The sequence below is a fragment of the Stomoxys calcitrans genome, chromosome 3 (genome assembly GCF_963082655.1).
Source record: "Stomoxys calcitrans chromosome 3, idStoCalc2.1, whole genome shotgun sequence".
Taxonomy (NCBI): Eukaryota; Metazoa; Arthropoda; class Insecta; order Diptera; family Muscidae; genus Stomoxys; species Stomoxys calcitrans.
Window position 1 is genome coordinate 3,270,508 of NC_081554.1, and position 21,543 is coordinate 3,292,050.

The following is a 21,543-nucleotide window of genomic DNA, read 5'->3' on the forward strand; positions in this document are numbered from 1 at the left end:
AGGTTTAGTGGTAAAGGTTTTACCATAGCTTGGAAAAGGCTGAACCGTGATTTTACACATTGAACATGTAACACATGGAAAACATTCAGGGTCTGACGACTCAACAGACATACCACGTACCATCTCTTTACTAGACAGCTTTAACACATCTCTTATGTTAAGGTGGCCATACCTCTTATGCCAAAGAACTCTTTCATTGTTTTGTTTTGCCATCATCAATCGTTCCCTTTTATTAAGCTCCACAACAAATATGCCAGCATGGGCCTTCGCCTCAAATATCATCTCCCCTTTGCTTGTTGTTGCAATTGCCTTCTCTTTGGAAAAAATCACTTCGTTGTTGTGCTCAATAATTTTATGCACAGATAAAAAATTAGCACTCAACTCTGGCACAAAGAGAACATTAGATAGAGTGATGTCGGTAAAATCCGATTTAATATTTACATCACCTATCCCCTCTGCATACACACAATCACCTGTTGCGAGAGATACCTCTTGCTTATGGGCTTTGAACGAAGAGAACAACAGCTTATTTCCACTCATGTGTGATGAGGCTCCACTGTCTACGATCCACATCTTGTCATTGGAGCATATTGCCTCTTCACTCGCACGCATTACCATTGCCTTGCTGTTGTTGTTGTTGTTGATGGATCTGCATTGGGACTTTATGTGTCCACGTTTACCGCAAGCATAACACTTTATATTCTTCTTTCGATTCTCGTCGTTGTCTTTTTCACCTTGTCTTCTTCTGAAGTTTGCCTTTTGCTTGGAATTTGCTGCGAAAACATGTTCCTCTGTCACGTGATGTCTTTCCCCTCGTCTTTGAAATTCTTCCATTATTTTAACCTTGAGACGATCAAGTGGGGGCAGAACATCTCTGCTTTCCACAGCAATGACGAAACTTTCGTAGTCTTCAGGTAGGCTACACAGCAGAACAATACTTACGAAATCTTCTGGAATAGTGATGTCGATTTCCTTTAGAGATTCGACGAGGCTGGTAAACTCGTTCATTTGTTGCGTAAACGATGATCCCTCCTGGATTTTAAACCGTACCAAACGTTTGAATAATGTCACCTTACGAGCTGGATCTTTTGTAATATAAATGCTGCCCAACCTTAGCCATGCCTCTCTGGCCGTCTTACACTTCTTAACGTGAATCAGCTCCGATGGTTTTATACTTAGCGTGATGGTGGCCAACGCTTTCATGTCCAACGCAATCCTTGACTCCTTTTCCTCCTTGGTTGCAGTTGTAGGACAAACACTATCAACTACCGACCAGTAATCCATCGTGATGAGGAGGCTCTTCATATGAATGGCCCAACTTGGGTAGTTTTCCCCATTCAACTTCTCAATTTGGAGCGAACCGGACATTTTTACTTTAAACTTTTAACAATTTACAAAAAACGACTTTAAACATATACTCGACTGACTTGTACTTTCTTATTTAATTTATTGGCACGCTGGGCCCATAACCTTTGTGGGTGCAAAGCGAATTAAATAAGAAGAAGAGAAGTACACGAGTAATACAAAAGAACAACTTTATTCGTAGACGTTAAAATAAGGAGTGAAATTACAAAGTAGAATGATTATGAAAAAGCAAAAATTGGAAATAGTAATTGGACTGGAATAAGAGAATAGGGTGACCAGATTCTTACAGTTATCTATTTCAAAGCTACCACTCCTACCTCTCCTACCTAAGAACTTTTATTGGTGTTCAATTCTATTTTGATCTGCCTTCATTTCGTTAAATATCCATATTAATCCGATCGATGACGTGTAGTCTTATTGAAGCGTATTAGGTGGGTGGGCCAGTCCCTGACTCTGTCCAAAATGTGTATATGTATGTATATCAAATTCGTAGTCAACTCTCAAAGACCTTTAATTTTATATCCATTTTGTGACATTGGACATTCATGCCCGTTTTAAGGGTTTTTAGGAATGGACAAGCACCGTGGATACCTAGGACCAAATTCTTATAACATATGTGAACTTAACTTCCAAACACCTTTCATGTGATACCCATATTGTCCTATTCAGTACATATGTCCTGAGGGGTTTTTGGAGGTTGGGGCGCCTCAGACACCATGAAATAAAGTTTAATATTACCCCAATCGGTAAATATGTCCAGCTGGTGGGTTTGGGGGGGGGGGGGTGTGGTGAGGCCCAAGGAATACATTTTATGTCAGATTTGTACTATTTTTAAACACCTTTCAGTTGATACCCACATTGCTCAAAGCGGTAAAAGTGTCCTGGAGGGTTTTGTTTTTGGGGGTGGGGAACCCCCCCGACATTTAAGATGACATTTTTATGCCAAGTTCGTACTCTACTCTTATATACTTCTCATTTGCTACCCATACTGCCCAAAGCGGTAAGTGTCCTGTTGGGTGGTGTTTTTTGAGGGTGGTGAAACCTTTTGTAACTGAATGAATGTTTGGTGGTAAGTGGACTTTTAATGTACCGTCCACCAGATCACGATACCATACAGCCTAATAGATCTGAAAGATGCAGCCAATGCCGAAAATCAAAATTTCGAATATATTGCAATACAATGGTGGTGGGTATAAAAATCTTCAAAAATGTTCAAGATGACAAGTCGTACTTTATATTACAAATTGAAGCGTTTTTAATAACTCAAAGATTCGATTTAATCGATACTTTATCAAAAAAGATTTAAAGTTCAGTTACATATGAAAAAATATATTATATTGCTTCCCGAATACCTTATGGGGCTGAGGCCACATGTATTGTAATTGCATAAATAATGATTTCAATGAATCAATAAAACAAAAAAATTTAAAACTTGGATGGTTGACCTGTTACCTTAATATGTAAACAATTGTGAAAAGAATGACTTAGGGACCCTTCTTTGGAGTTTATGGTTCTAAACATTTCGCTGGCAGGAAGAACCTACCCGCTTCAACGACCACAGAAATTTATAGTGTTTATTACCAGTTTCTGTTTTCTTAAAACCAGAAAGATTTGATTATAATTGACTTATACCCTTTATCTTATCTTTGTTTAATTTTTAATTGCCGCATCTAACAAAAAAAAATCAATTATGCGAAATACGATGAATTTGCCTTTTATGAAAAAAAAATTGAAAAACTTTACGGTTGCTCTTTTTACTCACTGCTAAATGCTGAATTTGCTGTTATTTATGAACATCTGACAGAGATGAAGCAAAAAACGATCGGTGTAATGGCGACTGTAAGAACATTGAATGCCAGCACCACCACCACAACAACAAGCTCCAAGGATCCAGCAGTGATAATAACAACACAGATCAGAGTCTTTGTTCGCTTAGGACGTCGAATGAGGAATCTGGCGGTAAAATGTCCGCTACATCTGAGGAGGACTCCCAGCATCAAATGAGCATAGATAGTCGCACTAAGGGTGTGTGTTCGGCTCCCCAAACTCACAGTGGACCCACTGGTCCGCCGGTAGTGGAAGGCCATGTTAAAGATTCTGAAGCCTCAGCGACTGCGGCCAAAGATAAGGGCGAAAACAAAGAGGCAGCTAATACCATCAACACATCCTCGACAACGCACACCTGCTCAACAACATCGTCCACCTCCACCACTCAGAATAACAGTACAGTTAGCAGTAGCAGTAGTAGTAACAAAGACAAAGCAACCATACAAAGGCAAAAACGTCTGAGAACACCAGTCTGGGCGAGATCCATGTCGACAAATAAAACGTACATAATTTTAAAAGTCTTCTTATAACTGTTTTTCTTTTTCAAATAAAACATAAGCCTTTACTTACTTTTAGTTGATATTTTCTATTAAGTTATGTACAAATTTGTTTTAGTTTTGTTTTTTTTTCTCAAAACCAATTCTCCAGCTACACCAAACAAACTGACTCCACTTAAGATACACAATGATCAACAATATATAACAACTACAGAGTTCGTTCGTCCTTGTCCAGAAACTTGAAACTTTGTCTGTGACTTCCTCCTGCTGTCCTTGTCTTTTTACTACTTTTCTCTCTTGTATATATATTTTCTGTGACACGTTTTTTAAAAATCTTGCATGCTTGAATTAGAATGTTTAAAACATATCTTAATTAAAAAAAAACGTGATATCTGCCATGCGTTAATTAATCATTTTGAATATAAACAAAAAGGCATGACAACTGTTGATGGAAATGAAATTAAATGAAAGCGTCACACAGTCGGCGCCATATTCACACTTATCACCACACCCAATTTCCCTACTGAATGTTTAGTGTTGAATAATAAATAAAAGACATTAAATATGTTATCTTAAAATATTTTAAGCTATACATAAACATAATTCTCTTCTTGTTCTATGAATATATAAATTAATTAGTCAGCGGCATTGGTTGTGCCAACAAACTTTATTAAAAAATGCAACTCTGCCACCACAACTGGCAGCTGATAGCAGTTTGGCATATGCCAGTCGGTAATGCAGTTCTTTTATAAATACGCGCGCCAAATTTTCGACTTCTGTCATTTATTGTTTATGTTTGTTGAATTGTGTGTGTTGGTGTTTGTGTTTTTTTAGTGCAAAATTAATATACGGCTTTTAGCTGGGTTTTACTAATTCAACGAAGCCAAACGGATATGTCTAAAGTAAAAGCGGACAAGCCTTCGCCTAAAGACGGCAGCAAAGCTGAAAACAGCGATAATGAGTCAATAGTAAGTGCCAGTTTTATTGGATGTGATGTAGATTTATGTTCCATTCCATTCTTAGGACGACACGGCTAGTGTGGCCACAAGCACCACATCACGCAGTAAATCACCGGGCTCCAAAGGTCGCAGACAAAGCAGAGGCCATAGCAAATCGAAAGTGAAAAGACCTGCCTACAAATATGAGTATGTTGTTGGGTTGGTAGTAGCACAAACGGTTTCATGCATATTCCCTTTTCTACTTTATTCAAAGTTGCCATTTAAAGGAGGACCATGGCCAGGCTATATTTGGTGTTGCCTTCAATCATTTTCTGGGCAAAGACCAACCAATGATTTTTGCCACAGCTGGCAGCAATCGTTGTAATATTTACGAATGTCCCCGCAAGGGAGGATTGAAGCTCATCATGTGTTATGCCGACCCAGATGTAAGTGATTTTGTATGCTTAAAAAACCCATAAATAAAACTTCATTTACCACGTATTTGTTTTTTTCCCCTAGCCTGATGAAGTATTCTACACCTGCAGCTGGTCCTACGATTTAAAAACTTCGGTACCTCTTTTGGCCACGGCTGGTTACCGTGGTGTTATACGGGTCATTGACATTCATAAGAACGAAGCGGTTGGCAATTACGTGGGCCATGGCCAAGCCATAAATGAATTGAAATTTCACACAAGACAGCCTCATTTACTTTTGTCCGGCAGCAAGGACCATGCCATTCGTTTGTGGAATATACAAACTCATGTTTGTATTGCGATTTTTGGTGGCGTTGAAGGTCATCGCGATGAAGTTCTTTCCATTGACTTTGATTTACGTGGCGAGCGTATCATGTCCAGTGGCATGGATCATTCTTTGAAGTTGTGGCGCATAGACACACCTGAATTTAAAGAGAAAATAGAGATGTCCCGCACCTTCAATCCCAACAAGTCACAATTGCCCTTCCCCACCATAATGCAGCATTTTCCGGATTTTTCCACTCGAGACATACATCGTAACTATGTGGATTGTGTTCAATGGTTTGGAGACTTCATTCTATCGAAATCTTGTGAAAATTCCATCGTTTGCTGGAAGCCGGGTCAACTTCATCAAACACTGTCGCAGCTAAAACCCAATGATGCCTCATGTACCATCATCAGTGAGTTCAACTATGACGAATGTGAGATATGGTTTGTGAGATTCGGCTTCAATCCCTGGCATAAGGTAGTTGCTCTGGGTAATCAATATGGCAAGGTTTATGTATGGGAGTTGGATCCATCAGATCCCAGGCACACACATTCCAGTACCTTAAATAATATGCGGTGTACTTCGATTGTACGGCAAACGGCGTTTTCTCGAGATGCCACAGTGTTGGTGTGGGTATGTGACGATGGTACTGTTTGGCGTTGGAATCGACGAAACGCGGAAGTACACACACCATAAGTATTCATGTTAATTGTTAAATTAAAACATTCTCCAAAAATAAATCTCTAAAATTTAGCTTAGTGTAAAGACAAAAACATGAGATTTACATTATTTCGTAATGGGCGAAGGATTTTACTGCGATTCAGTTCCTGGGCAAAGACAATTTCTTCTTGTTGAAGGTGAGTAGTATTTTTTTATTAATGTTTTCCAATTTCTATACAAATAGAAGGGCAAGAAAGATGTGGAAAAATATTTCAAGGTGAACATATAATATGATCTCGAGCTGGAATACATAAGTTCGAAAAATCGGAAAAAGGAAAGATTTTAAAGTTCAAAATAAACGAGCGCAAACCGTGCAAAGGGGCATAAAAAAGGTTTAAAACTAACATCCTTATCTCTTTCGTAGACATCATCCACCATCAATGTGGAGATTTCGGAGACACTATGCAACGCAATTCGGAAAAAGTCAAAATTTACCATGACTATAAATAATTGCTTATATACTCGCACATATATATTTGCTGGTACATAAATGAATTATGTCATAGTGATTTGGTGTGGATTATTTTTTCCCTTGACACTATACTTCTAAACGGAAAATTGTGGATTTGACTGAATTGGAGTGCTAAAATAACACTTAGGGTTTTCACCTCATCAAGCTCTTAAAAACGAGCAAGCTAGTTACAATCTAATCGACCGATGCCTGGGGAAACATGATGACCTATCGAGCATCATAGGCACTCAGTCTTTAAGCAACAGTCCGTGTCATCCGGCCTCTAACTGAGACTCTCCACTCGATAACGCTGATTATCCCCGACTACTGTTGCAGCTATTCCGTATAGAGCATTCCACTATCCGTAACCTGTAGACGCGCCCAGCTAAGCTTCTCGTTATAACGAAGAACACCACACAGATTGTATATCAAAGATCCAGCCTGTGCGATGCTCATAGTTATCCCGTGCCCGGTTGACCTATAGTGGAATTACATAGCGAACATTTTTGTTGAACATTTCGTTTAGCCACAAATACGTTTTAAAAGTGTTTTTACCCTTTTTAAAAGGGGTTAAGACCCCTTTAGTGAGTCTCTTAAGGGTTAAAGTGTTTAACAAGAATATTGCTCGCAGTCTTGCCAGTAATATTGGCGAATACACTATACACCTAAAATGAAATGAATACGAGTAAGCCGAAAATTTAAAAATATTAAGAAGGGCATAAATTTCCACCACTAATAAGGTTACTTAGCGATGTAAACTTTCAAAACGTCGATACACTTGTGTTCTCTTTTTGCCTCTTCTTTCAAAACCAGAGATAGTCCGTAGGACGATTTTTTAGATTTTCAGCTGTCACAAAGTTGTAAACGTCGAAAACGTCATAGACTTGTATAAAAAGATGTAAACGGCATAAACCCCCAAAAAGCCCCGATTCCTATTTAGTTTCGACATCATATCATTATTGGGGAAATGTGCAGTTTACAGAGAAAATTGCAAAAAAAAAACGAATTTTTTTGCATATCCCCCTAAAATGACCCCAGGAACATGAACAGGCCTGAAGGGTCCCAAACGTGCCTTCCCCCCTTCAAGTGAAATTGAACGAAATATTTGCAATATGGTGCTAAAATTAGAGGACACGAATATGACAAAAGAAATTTGAAAAAAAGCCGCCCAACGCGTGGGATGGAGGGTCTTTAACAAATTGGAGCTTTATTTTGCCGTAACCAAGTGAAATGACGCCGAATATAGGCAATTTTTCTACTCAGGAAATTTTGTGTAGTACACGAAAATTCCAAAAAAATTAAAGCAAAATAAAAGCCCAAGAGTTGGAAAGGGGATTTTCTAAATTTGAAGGCAAAAAAAAAAATTGCGCGGAAAAGCTTTTTCACACTACTACAAAAAGAAGAAAGGCACAGGATAGCTGTGAGCACCACACAGGCTGGAACATTGAGGTGCGATCTGTGTGGTGTTCGTTGCTGTCACGAAAAGCTTAGCTGCGAGCTACCGGGCGCGTCCAAAGGTTGCGAATAGTGGAATGCTCCATACGGTGCAGCTGCAATGGCAGTCGCGAACAATCAGCGATATCTAGCGGAGAGTCTCAGTGAGAGGCCGGGCGGCACCGGCTCTTGCACTTAGTGCCTATGATGTTCGATGTAACAAAGAGAGTTATTGGCGCCTTTAAATAACCAATTACCGGTCCTTTGGACCGGGACGAGCTTGACGAGGATCGCCACCTCCATATAAAAATATGGCTACAACAACAAGCTCAGCTGAGAGTTACCGGTCGCGTCCACAGTTTGCAGATAGTGGAATGCTTCATACGAAGTAGCTTAAACGGCAGTCGCAGACACTCAGCGGTATCGAGCGGAGAATCTCAGTGAAAGGCCGGGCGGCACCGGCTCTTGCACAAATACTGAGTGCCTATGATGCTGGATATGACAAGACGAGTCATTGGCGCCGTTTTCCACGCATGTATTAGGCGTTGGAAATGTATGTCAGATACGTCAGTATCCGACGAGTTATGAACAGGCCACCGTAGCGCAGAGGTTAGCATGTCAAACAAATTTCAGCGGTAGTTATCCCCCCCTAATGCTGGCGAAATTTGTGAGGTATTTTGCTATGTAAAAACTTTTTTCCAAAGTGGTTGTCGCACTGCGGCACGTCGTTCGGACTCAGTTTTAAAAAGGAGGCCCCTCAACATTGAGCTTAAACTTGTATCGGACTGCACTCATTGATATGTGAGAACTTTGCCCCTGCTCTTTAATGGAATGTTCTTGGGCAAATTTGAACATTATGAACAGGTTAGATTTTTCTATTAGCCAACACGCAGGGGATGTCCCCTATGAATGCATGCATTGCGTTGGCGAGAGGAAATTAGGAATTAGAGGGGGAGAAAAGGATGTAGTGCTTATTGACATTTGTCTTAAATCTTTGAATGTCAAAGTGGGTGGGAAAAACATTAGCCGAAAGTCGATTCCACATTCGAACGGTTCGGGCGAAATAAGAATTCTCTCTATAATGCATTGTGCGGTCCGCTGGTACAAACGGGATTGAGTTCCTGATATGTCTTATATCCCCGACATACATCCTTACATCAGGAATAAGAAGACTAATATCAGACGAACACACACCATAAAAGTACCGAGAGAACAGCGCCAAACAACCCACATTGCAACGATGATGAAGGGGGACAATAGAGTTGGATACCCCACTGTCCCCAATCAACCCTATCGCTCTCCTCTGTACACGGTCCTGTAGCTCCAGGGATGATTATGAAGCTCCAGCCCATACATGTGAGTTGTACTCCATTTTCGGCCTTATGATATTAGTGTAGATATAAAGAAGATCAGACGGAGTGGGGTAATTCTTACACCGTTTTAGGAAGCTTTAACACTTGAATACTTCTTTTGACACTTCAAATACATGTTTGGCCCAACGGACATCACTTTGTATTTTCATGCCCAGAACATTAAGAGCTTCTGTCTTCCGCTTATTGAAATCTACTCGATTTATTCGACCCCACTCAGAAATGGCCAGCAAATCCTGGCAGAGTGTATCGTTCATAACCCGCCTCTTGTCCTCAATCTCTCGAATACTCGGCCTATGATCGAATGATAGTAGTGCACCGTGCCAGACCCTATCAAATGCCTTTGAGATATCCAGGGCCACAACCTTACTCTCACCAAACTGGTGGATTGAGCGACTCCAACGTTCCGACAGTAGTGCCATGAGGTCGCCTGTAGAGCGATATCTGCGCAACCCTTACTGTTGGTCGCTGAGAAGGCCCTTAGACTCAAAGTACCCCACAAGATGGTGATTAACCATGCTCTCCATGACCTTGGAGAGAGCGGAGCATATCGCAATTGCCCGATAATTCGCAGGTTTGTTTGCCTCAGCCTTCTTGGGTATTGGCTGAACGTTCGCAACCTTCCAACGCGCCGGGAAGACTCCCGCACGGTAGGCAAGGTTGAAAAGGTTGCATAATGGACGAGCGAGGTTAGATTTTCTTATTACTTATTTAAGGTTAGATTTTCTTATTGTTTTTGGCTGTGTCCCACGGTCATATCGATGGTTTTCGAACAGGTTCATCGGAGATCTTAGCTTCAGTCATTTCATTGGGCGTATAAGATAAATTAGTTACGATGGACTTTGTTAAAAACGGAAGCATGATTCTGATTTAAGACCCATAGTTTCTTGGGCAAACATTCTTAGCATCGGTCGTGGATAACGATACTAACAACAGCTCAGTGAATTTAGTCTTTACAACTTGACACAACTAAAAATAATGCAATTCAAGAGAGATAATCTGCATCGATGCGATTTCAACAACCTATTTTTCGTTTACTGCTTTAAATATGAAACTATGTCTTAAATGTTACAGAAGTAATTCAACTCTTTATGAGCATTGAGCTGAGAAACAACTACTCAATTAAACGCTTAATCTCCCTTAGGATTTAAGTGTGATAAAGCAACTACACTCCATACTGGATGCGCAACAGCAATGAATGATAAGATTTTGCCATTTCAACTACTGGGCACGTAGCCATGCAAGCGTTTGCTATATTTTTGTTCTTGGAGATCCCAAAAGGAAACCATACGTGATAGGTTTATCCTGGCTTGGCTTCCAGACGCCCAGAAGCTTGAGTATCTCCATTGCAACACCCATGCATGCAACGAAATACAAGCCCCTCCTGTATTTGAAAATACTTTTATTCCAGCCTTTCGGCAAATTAATATTTAATATCAGTTTAGAAGAATGTGTGGCTGCAAACCAAAAGCAACAACATTTCAACCGCAAACATTTTTGTTAACACAAAAATTCAATTCAATTTTCTTAAAGTCTCTGCAAATCCATGTTTCAAAGTGTCAACATCACTCAATTCAATTTGCCAAAGCCACAGAATTATCACAGCAAATTCGTACAAACAACATCTATTGTTGCTGTCCTGCTAGCTATCCTTCATTGGGTTGCTGTAGACATTTTAAGGACTACGAGGGGGCGACATTTAACGTCAATTACTAATTTTTAGATTTATAAGGCAATATATTGTCTCTCCATTAGGTTAGCCTTACACACGCAATATATTCATTGGCGTTTGAATGAAGTCCTTAGACACTCTACTCACCCCTCCCACACACATATGGTTTTGGCTGTGGTGTGGCCTTCAGTTCGGTTGTGGTTATGATGACATGAAAAATGTCCAGCTCCATAGCACAATTTCATTTTTGTCATTACTTTTCAATTTTGTTGGTTATTGTGTGCTGCGTAACACAATTCCTGTGTTTCCGTCCGTGTCCTTTTCTCTTATTACTGAGGGCAACATCAACAATGAAATCTGGGGTCATGTCAATGGTGTGAGAATGAAATGTTTAAACCCAAAGTGGACATTGTCAGAAATTTAATCCCATTGTCTATCTGGCATTGTTCCGCAAAATAATTGGCATTCTTAGAAAGCCAAGATTTTGAGCCAAAAATGAAATATGTGCCCGTGTTAAACAATCAAAGCAAAGTTTAGAAATTCTTTAAGAATTGCGAAAGATTAAATTAGTTATTCTTACACAGAAGAAAATAAACATCGGTTTCAATATTGATCCAATTAATTTTTTAATTGAAACTGCTTCAATCACGAAAATGATTATATCAATTAAAACAAGTAAAAAGGCGTTTAGATACCCACCACCTCGGGTATATATGTAAACCACCTTTTATCATAATCCGGTGAAAAAAGCATACTTTATGCCCCCATAGCAGCTTTATCGAAATATGGTCCGATTTGGACCAAATACGACACGGATATTGAGAGGTCTAATAAGTACAAGTCATTGTTCAATTTTGTAGAACAAAATATTGGTCTTTGTGGTAGCCATATCCAAATATAGACCGATCTGAACCTAACACAATTCACTCTGCCAAATTTCAGCGAATTCGGATTATTAATGTGCCTTTTATGGGGCCAAGACTTTAAATCGAGAGATCGGTTTATTTGGCAGCTATATCCAAATCTGAACCAATCTGAGCCAAATTAAAGAAAAATGTTGCAGGGCCTAACACAACTCACTGTCCCAAATTTTGGCGAAATTGGACAATAAATGCGTCTTGTATGGGCCCAAGACCTTAAATCGAGATATCGATCGATATGGCAGCTATACCCAAATCTGTACCGATCTGTGCCATATTCCAGGAAGATGTCGAGGGGCCTTACCTAAATCACTGTCCCAAATTTCGGTGACATCGGACAATAAATGCGCCTTTTATGGGCCCAAAACCTTAAATCGAGAGATCGGTCTATATTGCAGCTAAATCCAAATCTAAATCCAATCAGTCTTTGGCCCGTAAAGGCACATTTATTTTCCGATTTTGCTGAAATTTGGGACAGTGTGTTGTGTTAGACCCTTCGTTGTCCTTCTTCAATTTGGCCCAGATTGGTTCAGATTCGCATATAGCTTGGGCCCTTAAAAGACGCATTTATTGTCCGTGAGTTGTGTTGGGCCCTTCGACATCCTTCTTCAATTTGACCTAGATCTGTTCATATTTGGATATAGCTGCCATATAGACCGATCTTCCGATTTATGGTCTTGGGCACATAAAAAACGCATTTATTGTCCGTATTTTCCAAAATTTAGGACAGTGAGTTGTGTTGGGTCCTTCGACATCTTTCTGCAATATGGCCCAGATCGGTTCAGATTTACATATAGCTGCCATATAGACCGATCTCTCGATGTAATGTTTTCGACCCATAAAAGGCGCATTTATTATCCGATGTCGCTGAAACTCGGGACTATGAGTTAAGTTAGACTCCTCGATATCTTTCTGCAATATGCCCCAGATCGGTTCAGATTTGGACGTAGCTGCCATATAGACCGATATCTCGATTTAAGGATTTGGGGCCATAATTCGCCGAAATTTGGGACAGTGAGTTGTTAGACCCTTCTCCAGTCCTCTTCAATTTGGCCCAGATCGGTTCAGATTTGGATATAGCTGTCATATAAACCAATTTGGATATAGCTGTCATACAAAATTGAATAATGACTTGTACTTATTGAACCACTCTGTCCAATTTGGGCCAAATCGGACCATATTTCGATATAGCTACTATAGGGGCATAAATTATGCATTTTCACCGGATCATGACGAAAGTTGGTTTACACATATACCCGGGGTGGTGGGTATCCAATGTTAGGCACGGCCGAACTTAACGCTTAACTTATAAAGATACATAAGGCTATTGAAATTAAAATTGATTATCTTTATATTCATGTCTAGGTTTATAAGTTTTAAATGAATAATGAAATTTTTATGTGGTTATGCTAAAAATAACACAGCATAGAGTTGTGATTGAAGAAACAACTGTTATCTTTAAGGATGTTTTACAAGCAAGAGGACATATAAGGTTTCCTTTCAGTTTATAATTGAATTGTCTTTCAATCTTAAATTTAAATTTAGACACATTTTAAGAGTGTTTTTATATGTTTGTGTGTCTGTGTGTGTCTTTGTAAGTCCGTCTTGATTGTTTGATATTGGTTTTTGTGTTAGTGTCTATTGTATGTGTCGTATTTGTATTTGTCTCCCTTTAATATTCCAGTAGATGTTCATCAGCGCCCTCCTCTACACTACAGTACTCCAGTGCCACTACTCTCAATGTTACTATGGTGAATAGACGTAATCGTAGCCGACACCACGTATCTATACAACGCCATCATCATGAGTCCAATAATAATAACAACAACAACAACAGACACAGCTATAACAATAATTATCCATTGGGGTTGGTTGGTTGCTTACTTAAAAAAATTACAAAAAACAGATCCCTGTTCGTTTCACAATTCCTTCTTCCTTCAATAGATGTGAGATGTGAGAGTGTATATATATATACATATATATCTATGTTATATAATTTTCGGTGTCCTTGTTGTTGTTTTTGTTTATAATAGAAAAAAAAAATGTGCAGAGATTTTCTCTGGTCATTCTCGTTGTTCACCCCAAGATGTTTTTAAGATTAAGTTCAAGAAAAGTGTTATTAACGTTAAAGAAGAGTCGAGAAGCATTTTAATGAGGGTTTATGGGTTTCTAGTCAGAGGGGTTAGAGTGCGGCTGTGGCTAACAATCATCACAGCATTGTATATATGTATTTACAATATACAATATCATTGGCACAGGTGTAACGCTATTTAAAGCAAATCATCATTCTTTAAAATCTATCAATTGAAATTATTTGACCGTATGGCGAACACTTTACAACTCATCGTCCTAGTAGTTAGTATACGCACCAACCCATGCACCTGAGTTTGGAGATATATATGCATGTTTGTTTAAAAAGTTAATGCACGTAGTGCTGGTTTTTATGTTTCTAAATAAGAAAAAAAGTTCAAAAATTTTATTTTCAACTTGTTGTATAGGTATAACGAAATTGTGAGTGAATGATGTTGAAAGTATTTGCCCTTCGGAAACTGCACCTGAATAATAACGTTTTACTCGGGGTCACAAAATATGGATTATAAAGTTCGTCTGAACATAAAAATAAAGCATAAATTACTTCCTTCATTTAAAAGAATAGAAAATGTTACAGGCAATTTTACTTTTGATTTTTATTGATAAAAACGAATTTCTGGTGTAAAAAAACAATAAGTGTCAAAGAAAAGTATATGGCTGCCTCACTTGATCTTTGGTAACAATCCAATCCGACCATACAGGATGCACTTACAAGGTGAAGTCATGCGAACAGCTGAGTACAATTTTTTTATTTTTATTTTGATTTTGCAGTAAATCTAAAAGTCAAAGGCAGTGATTTTTTCCTAAAATCTTAAATGTTAATTTGTGTTTGATGCGATATTCCACAAATAAACAACAAAACTGTGTTATAATGATGAAAATACAAATATAAAAAACATTTTAAGAAGATAAGATGCAAAAAAAAGTTCATTTCTAAAACCACTTTGACATTTCAATTTACGGCATTCGCCACTCAGGGTAGTTTCGTGGGGGGTAGATTTTTGTTGTTGTACTAATGACACTACCTCTTAATTGTACCATGGAGACTATACAAATATAGTCTAAAGCTGGGTATGCACCTCTAGCGCAATTTTCGGTTGCAGCCAAGACTTTATGTAGCCAATGAAAAATAGATGTCTAGTACATAAGATGGCGACAAACATGGATTTATAATTTTGGCCGATTTATAATCATTTTTGGCTAACAAAGTACATATGTACTAAAGTTAATCGTTTTTATTTGCAAATAACTTCATGTTGCATGGGGGTATCAAAACAAACATTTTCATTCGTAATTACAAGAAAAAATTCTCCAATGCCTATTATGTCACCCTGTTACGAAAAGACAATGTCAATTGAGCTGTGTACCTGCAAGCGAATTTTTCGGTAATGGATTAACGAAAATTTCACTAAGGAAATCTCAATGCATTTCTTATGGCAAAGAAAATTTCGCCAGATGTGCATACTGCCCTAAAAGGTCGTAATAGAATGAGCGCGTTCACGATGCACTAATAAGGTAAAGTCATGCGAACAGCTGAGTAAAATTTTTTCTTTGTTTTGATTTGCAGTAGATCTAAATGTCAAAAACTTGATATCACAGCTGTGATATTTTTCTAAAATCTTGAAACGATGTTCTATTTGATCCAATATGCCACACATAAGCAACAAAACAGTGTTATAATGACGAAAATACAAATATAAAAACACATTTGTAGAAGATAAGTTGTAAAATAAGGTATATTTCTAAAACCACTTTGACATTTCAATTTATGGGATTTGCCGCTCAAGGTAGTTTCGTTGGGTGTAGATTTTTGTTATTGTGCTAAAAATGTATACAAAATAAATTTAGTTGACAAGCATATTTATTTATTCTTGTTACCAAACTTCTGTTAAAACAGTAAACATTAAAACTTTTAGGAACCGAGCAAGGATGATCGAGAGACTGGTTTACATGGGAGCTATATCAGCATATAGACTGATTTAGACCGTACTTCGCACAGTTGTTGGATGTCATAACAGAACACTAGCTGCTCAATTTCAGCCAAATCGGACAAAAATTGCTGCACGTAAGGGCCCAAGAAGTCAAATCGGGAAATCGGTTTATATGGGAGCTATATCTGGTTATAGACCGATTCGGACCGTACTTGATGCAGTTGTTGGAAATCATAACGGAACACCATATGCAAAATGTCAGCCAAATCGGACAAAAATTGCGGCTTCCTGGGGCTCAAGAAGTCAAATTGGTAGATCGGTTTATATGGGAGCTATATCTAAATCTGAACCGATATGGCAAAGTCCAAGAAGTCAAATCGGGAGATCGGTTTATATGGGAGCTGTATCTGGTTATAGACCGATTCGGACCGTACTTGATGCAGTTGTTGGAAGTCATAACGGAACACCATATGCAAAATGTCAGCCAAATCGGACAAAAATTGCGGCTTCCTGGGGCTCAAGAAGTCAAATTGGTAGATCGGTTTATATGGGAGCTATATCTAAATCTGAACCGATATGGCAATCTCCAACGACCTACATAAATATAAAGTATCCGTGCAAACCTTCAAGCGTCTAGCTTTACGCGTTCGATCGCTATCGTGATTTCGACAGACGGACGGCACGTGCCATCAGTAAAAATATAGAACTATTCACTACCAAAAAACGAGATAATCTGTCTTTGGAAAAATCGTAATATAATCCGAATACGTTAACTGGAATTTGAATGAATCGAAGAACTTGCTCTAATCAGAAAGTCATGTGAATAAACATCTGGCGGTTCACACAGCCAGAAATCGAAATGGAGAAAGATATCTTAAAAATCGATTGGAAAGTAAGGGAAAAAAACCACAAGACGGAAACCCCAGGTAGTTTTTTCGTTCAATTAAAAGTAATTTTCTGCAAGTTCTATAAAACCGTAGCAAGTTCTATAAACTTAAGTAGCACATTTAATCAAAAAGTCGCAAAAAAATGTAAATTTTAAAGGTCTGTAATTTGGACTTACGTCGCATAACGGTAACACTGCTGCCACTCATGAAGTACGGTTTTTAGTCGTCAAAGTAAAAAATTGTTTAAATTTTGCGAGTTGATTTTTGAAAATTGTTTACAGAGTTGCATTTTTGAACGTTACGCTTCTCAACGCTCATTCTGTTTAGGTCTTAAAAGTGTTTATTTTTCTTTCTTGGAAAAGGAGACTATCGTACGATATCTTTTGGTGTGGAGGCTTCAACGGCCGTATATTGGTAGGTTCTATTTACGTCTCTTTGTCACATTAGCTATTTCATTCCAATGTATTGGCTTGCTCAAAAAGTAATTGCGGATTTTTCATATAGTCGGCGTTGACAAATTTTTTCAACGGCTTGTGACTCTGTAATTGCATTCTTTCTTCTGTCAGTTATCAGCTGTTACTTTTAGCTTGCTTTAGAAAAAAGTGCGCGAAATTTTGTTTACATTTGTTTGTTTGGCGTCAATGTTAATATTGGAGCCCACAAAGGAGCATATTCGTCATATTTTACTTTATTATTTCCGTAAAGGAAAAAACGCGGAGCAGGTTGCTAAAAAGTAACGAGATGTGTATGGTGATAAAGCCTTAAAAGTGTCAAAATTGGTTTCGCAAATTCCGTTCTGGAGATTTTTCACTTAAAGATGAAGCACGTTCAGGTCGGCCAAATGAAGTTGATGATGACCAATTCAAAGCGTTAATCGAATTGGATCGTCATGTAACTGGGCGTGAGATAGGAGAGAAGTTAAATATACCAAAATCAACCGTTCATTATCACATAAAAAGTCTTGGACTGGTGAAAAACCTTGATATTTGGGTACCACATGTATTGAAAGAAATTCATTTAACAAACCGAAGAATCAACGCTTGTGATATGCACCTTAAACGCAATGAATTCGATCCGTTTTTAAAACGAATCATAACTGGAGATAAAAAATGGATTGTTTACAACAACGTTAGTCGAAAACGATCATGGTCCAAGCACGGTGAACCAGCTCAAACCACTTCAAAGACTGATATCCACCAAAAGAAGGTTATGCTGTCTGTTTGGTGGGATTGGAAGGGTGTGGTATATTTTGAGCTGCTTCCAAGGAACCAAACGATTAATTCGGATGTTTACTGTCAACAATTGGACAAATTGAATACAGCCATCAAGGAGAAGCGACCAGAATTGGTCAATCGTAAAGGTGTCACATTCCACCAGGACAACGCTAGACCGCACACATCTTTGGTCACTCGCCAAAAACTGAGTGAGCTTGGCTAGGAACTTTTGATGCATCCACCATATTTGCAGAACTCCTTAAATGGTAAAACTTTCGGCAATGATGAGGCTATAAAATCGCACTTGGTTCAGTTTTTTACAGATAAAGGCCAGAAGTTCTATGAGCGTGGAATACTAAATTTGCCAGGAAGATGGCAAAAGGTTATCGAACAAAATGGCAATTATATATTTGATTAAAGTTCATTCTAAGCTTTATTAAAAATGCATTTACTTTCTTTTAAAAAATCCGCAATTACCTTTTGGGCAACCCAATATGTATGTTCTGTTGTAGCTATGGATTTCTTCCATACATCTGGAATTATTTCCAAGGAATACCCATAGTCTGCGCATCGTTCGTAAGTTGTAACGACGGCTCTAAACGCCAAGACGACAGCAACCTTTCATTGTTGCTCGAACTTCCTGGGTTCAAATAGCGTAAATCAATGGTGTCCAAAATTAAGGAACAATGTCTGAGATCCTCTTATTAGTCTTTTGAATCCTGTCGTTGGGTAAAAATTAATTTTTTTGGACTGAATGATTACTGTTTTTCAAATATAAACGAAAACGACGAAGATTTGTTATAACGGATTGTCATTAGAAAATACCGCCTGCCATAAGATTTCTATTAAAAATGACAAACAAGGCCTCTGTAACAGATGTTTTGCAAACGCTCAACGAGCTGGTTTTCGTGTGTAGGGCTTGTGGGGTCGAAGATGAGACTTTGGAACATTACCTTTCTCAATGCCCGTCTTTCGTGGTTAACAGACTTCAGCATTTGGGTGCCGAAGCAATACCAGACATCAACCAACTTAGGGGCATAGAAAAGAAAACGACTAAAGATTTTCTGAGCAGCACGGAATTGTTGGCTGATCTCTTCGGATATACCTTTCTGATTAAGAGCGCATAACAATTCGATTACTCGCTTAGGTGTATGGTCTTACATTTTTATACTCGTACCCTACACCACTACTGTGTTACAAGGTATTATAAATTAGTGCATTTGTTTGTAACACTCAAAGCGAAGAGAGATAAATTCATTAATAAGTACACCAATCGACTCAGAATCACTTTCTGATACGATCTTGCTATGTCCGTCTGTCCATATTATTTGGTGTACAAAATACAGGTCGCAATTTTTATCCGATATTCTTCGATTCTTTCGGCGAGACACGAATCCTTTTGAAATTAAAAAAAATGGGTTAAGATTTGGATGTAGCTACACTATAAATGTTCGTCCGATTTACAGTTACAATGCAATAAAATGGTCATTTGTAAACCAATTCTATTGAAATTTGGCAGGAAAGATTTTCTCTTGACTCTCGATATTACTGGTGAATAGATATAGCTGCCATATACATATTTATATCTATCGCCCGATTTTTACTCCTAGAGCCACTGCCAGCGCATTTATTGACCAATCTTGTGAACATTTTTTTACAACGCCTTCCTCGACGACTATCACAATATCTAAGAAGTTTGGTCGAAATCGGATCAGATTTAGATATAGCTCCCGTATATAACTTTCATCCGATATGGCCATAGTCGATACAATTTTGGTCCGATCTTGACACATTTTATATGACGTCCCAATACGTGCACAAAATTTCTCAAAAATCGGTTCAGATTTGGATATAGCTCCCATATATATCTTTCGCCCAATAAGACCTTTATAGGCTGTAGTATACACAATTTTGGTCTGATCTTTAAAAATTTTCCATCCGATATGGCTTTTTATACTCTACACCACTACTGTGGTGTCCATGTTAATTTGTGTACAAACCATAGGTCGCAATTTTTAGGAGCAAGGATTTTCTTATGACTCTCGATAGCTCTGGTAAATTTTATAGAAATCGGTTCAGATTTGGATATAGCTCACATATATATAGTCGTCCGATTTCCAGTAATACAGCAGTAAAATGGTCATTTGTTGACCGATTCTCTTGAAATTTGTTGGGAAGGACTTTCTTCTGACTCTCAATATTACTGGAGAATTTAATAAAAATCGGTTCAGATTTGGATATAGCTCCTAATACAGCTAGAGAATGGTCATTTGTCAATCGATTCTCTCGAAATTTTGCAGGAAGGACTTTTTTATGACTCTCAATATTAATGGTGAATTTCATAGAAATCGGTTCAGATTTGGATATAGCTCTCATATATATATTCGTTCGATTTGCAGTAATACAGCAATAAAATGGCAATTGGTTAACCGATTCTCTCGAACTTCGACAGGAAGGATTTTCTTATGACTCTCGATATTACTGGAGAATTTCATAGAAATCTGTCCAAATATATATATATCGCCCGATTTTCACTCCTAGACCAACTGCAAGCGCATTTATTGACCAATCTTCCCAAAAGTTTGTACAACGCTTTCCTCGACGAATTCCACAATAACCATAAAGTTTGGTCGAAAACGGTTCAGATTTAGATATAGCTCCCATGTTTTTGGTCGTCAGATTTTGGATAATTTGTTGTCATTTGTCAACCGTAGTTATTACATTTTGAACATATTTGCTTAGGTCGAAATTTGATACAGGAATTTTAATAATCTATCTGGATACATCCGCAGAGGTCCATCAAATTTGTTTCAGAATTAGATGTAGCCCCCCCTTTTGTGTTTATAGGGTAGGTGTGGGGCATTATAAAGTCGACCGCCCGATTTTTGCCTTCCCTTACTGTAGTAGCCACAATTTTGGTCCAATCTTTACAAAATTGCATGAGATGTTTTATATGACGTCCCAAAACGTATCCAAAATTTCATCAAAGTCGGTCCAGATTAAGATATAGCTCCGATGTATATTTTGCATCCTATATGACCCTGTAAGGTTGTAGTAGCCACAAATTTGGTCCGATCTTTACAGAATTTAGCACTAGATGTTTTATTTGCCCTCCCAAAAAAGTTTCATTAAAATGGAATCAGATTTATATATAGCTCCCATATATATCTTTTATCGCATATGGCCCTTTTAGACTGTAGTTGTCACAATTGAGGTAATACCGTAAGAAAATCTTACAAGGTTCTATTCAATAGGGATGCAAAATTAAAGACTGCTACATTTCAATAAAGGCTTCATGTATCAAAAAAATACGTAGACTTTGTGGTGTAGGTTTCGATCGGCTCCGCCCGACTTTTGCCTTTCCTTACTGGTTTTGTTTTTGTTAGATGTTCTTCGTATTTAGCCACAAGGTCAATGAGCAAAGTCCGTTCTATCCATTCGGCAATACTTGTACATAATCATGTTGGAAAATTTATACCAACTTT

At 38.2% G+C, this 21,543-nt stretch overlaps 2 protein-coding genes across 8 annotated transcripts in view; both read left to right on the plus strand.

The window, feature by feature from the left end:
• LOC106081269 (dual specificity calcium/calmodulin-dependent 3',5'-cyclic nucleotide phosphodiesterase 1) overlaps positions 1–21,543 on the plus strand; it is a 409,355-nt gene that overhangs the window by 348,170 nt on the left and 39,642 nt on the right. For 3 of the 6 annotated variants that reach the window (XM_059364688.1, XM_059364687.1, XM_059364690.1), the window contains one exon: positions 3,170–3,694. The exons of 2 other annotated variants lie outside the window; for them this stretch is intronic. In XM_059364688.1, the coding sequence (XP_059220671.1) occupies positions 3,170–3,694 (525 nt within the window). Of the gene's footprint in view, positions 1–3,169; positions 3,695–13,619; positions 13,803–21,543 lie in introns of all 6 variants that reach the window. One more of the 6 variants, XM_059364689.1, reaches the window with a different exon arrangement.
• Positions 1–21,543, plus strand: part of LOC131993977 (polycomb protein esc) — a 63,277-nt gene that overhangs the window by 11,118 nt on the left and 30,616 nt on the right. The window contains exons 1-5 of one of the 2 annotated variants that reach the window (XM_059364693.1): positions 4,328–4,421; positions 4,524–4,657; positions 4,713–4,834; positions 4,902–5,073; positions 5,147–6,225. In XM_059364693.1, coding sequence (XP_059220676.1) covers positions 4,583–4,657; positions 4,713–4,834; positions 4,902–5,073; positions 5,147–6,064 — 1,287 coding nt within the window. In that variant the 5' untranslated portion in view covers positions 4,328–4,421; positions 4,524–4,582 and the 3' untranslated portion in view covers positions 6,065–6,225. Of the gene's footprint in view, positions 1–4,327; positions 4,422–4,523; positions 4,658–4,712; positions 4,835–4,901; positions 5,074–5,146; positions 6,226–21,543 lie in introns of those variants that run through there. The other variant, XM_059364694.1, reaches the window with a different exon arrangement.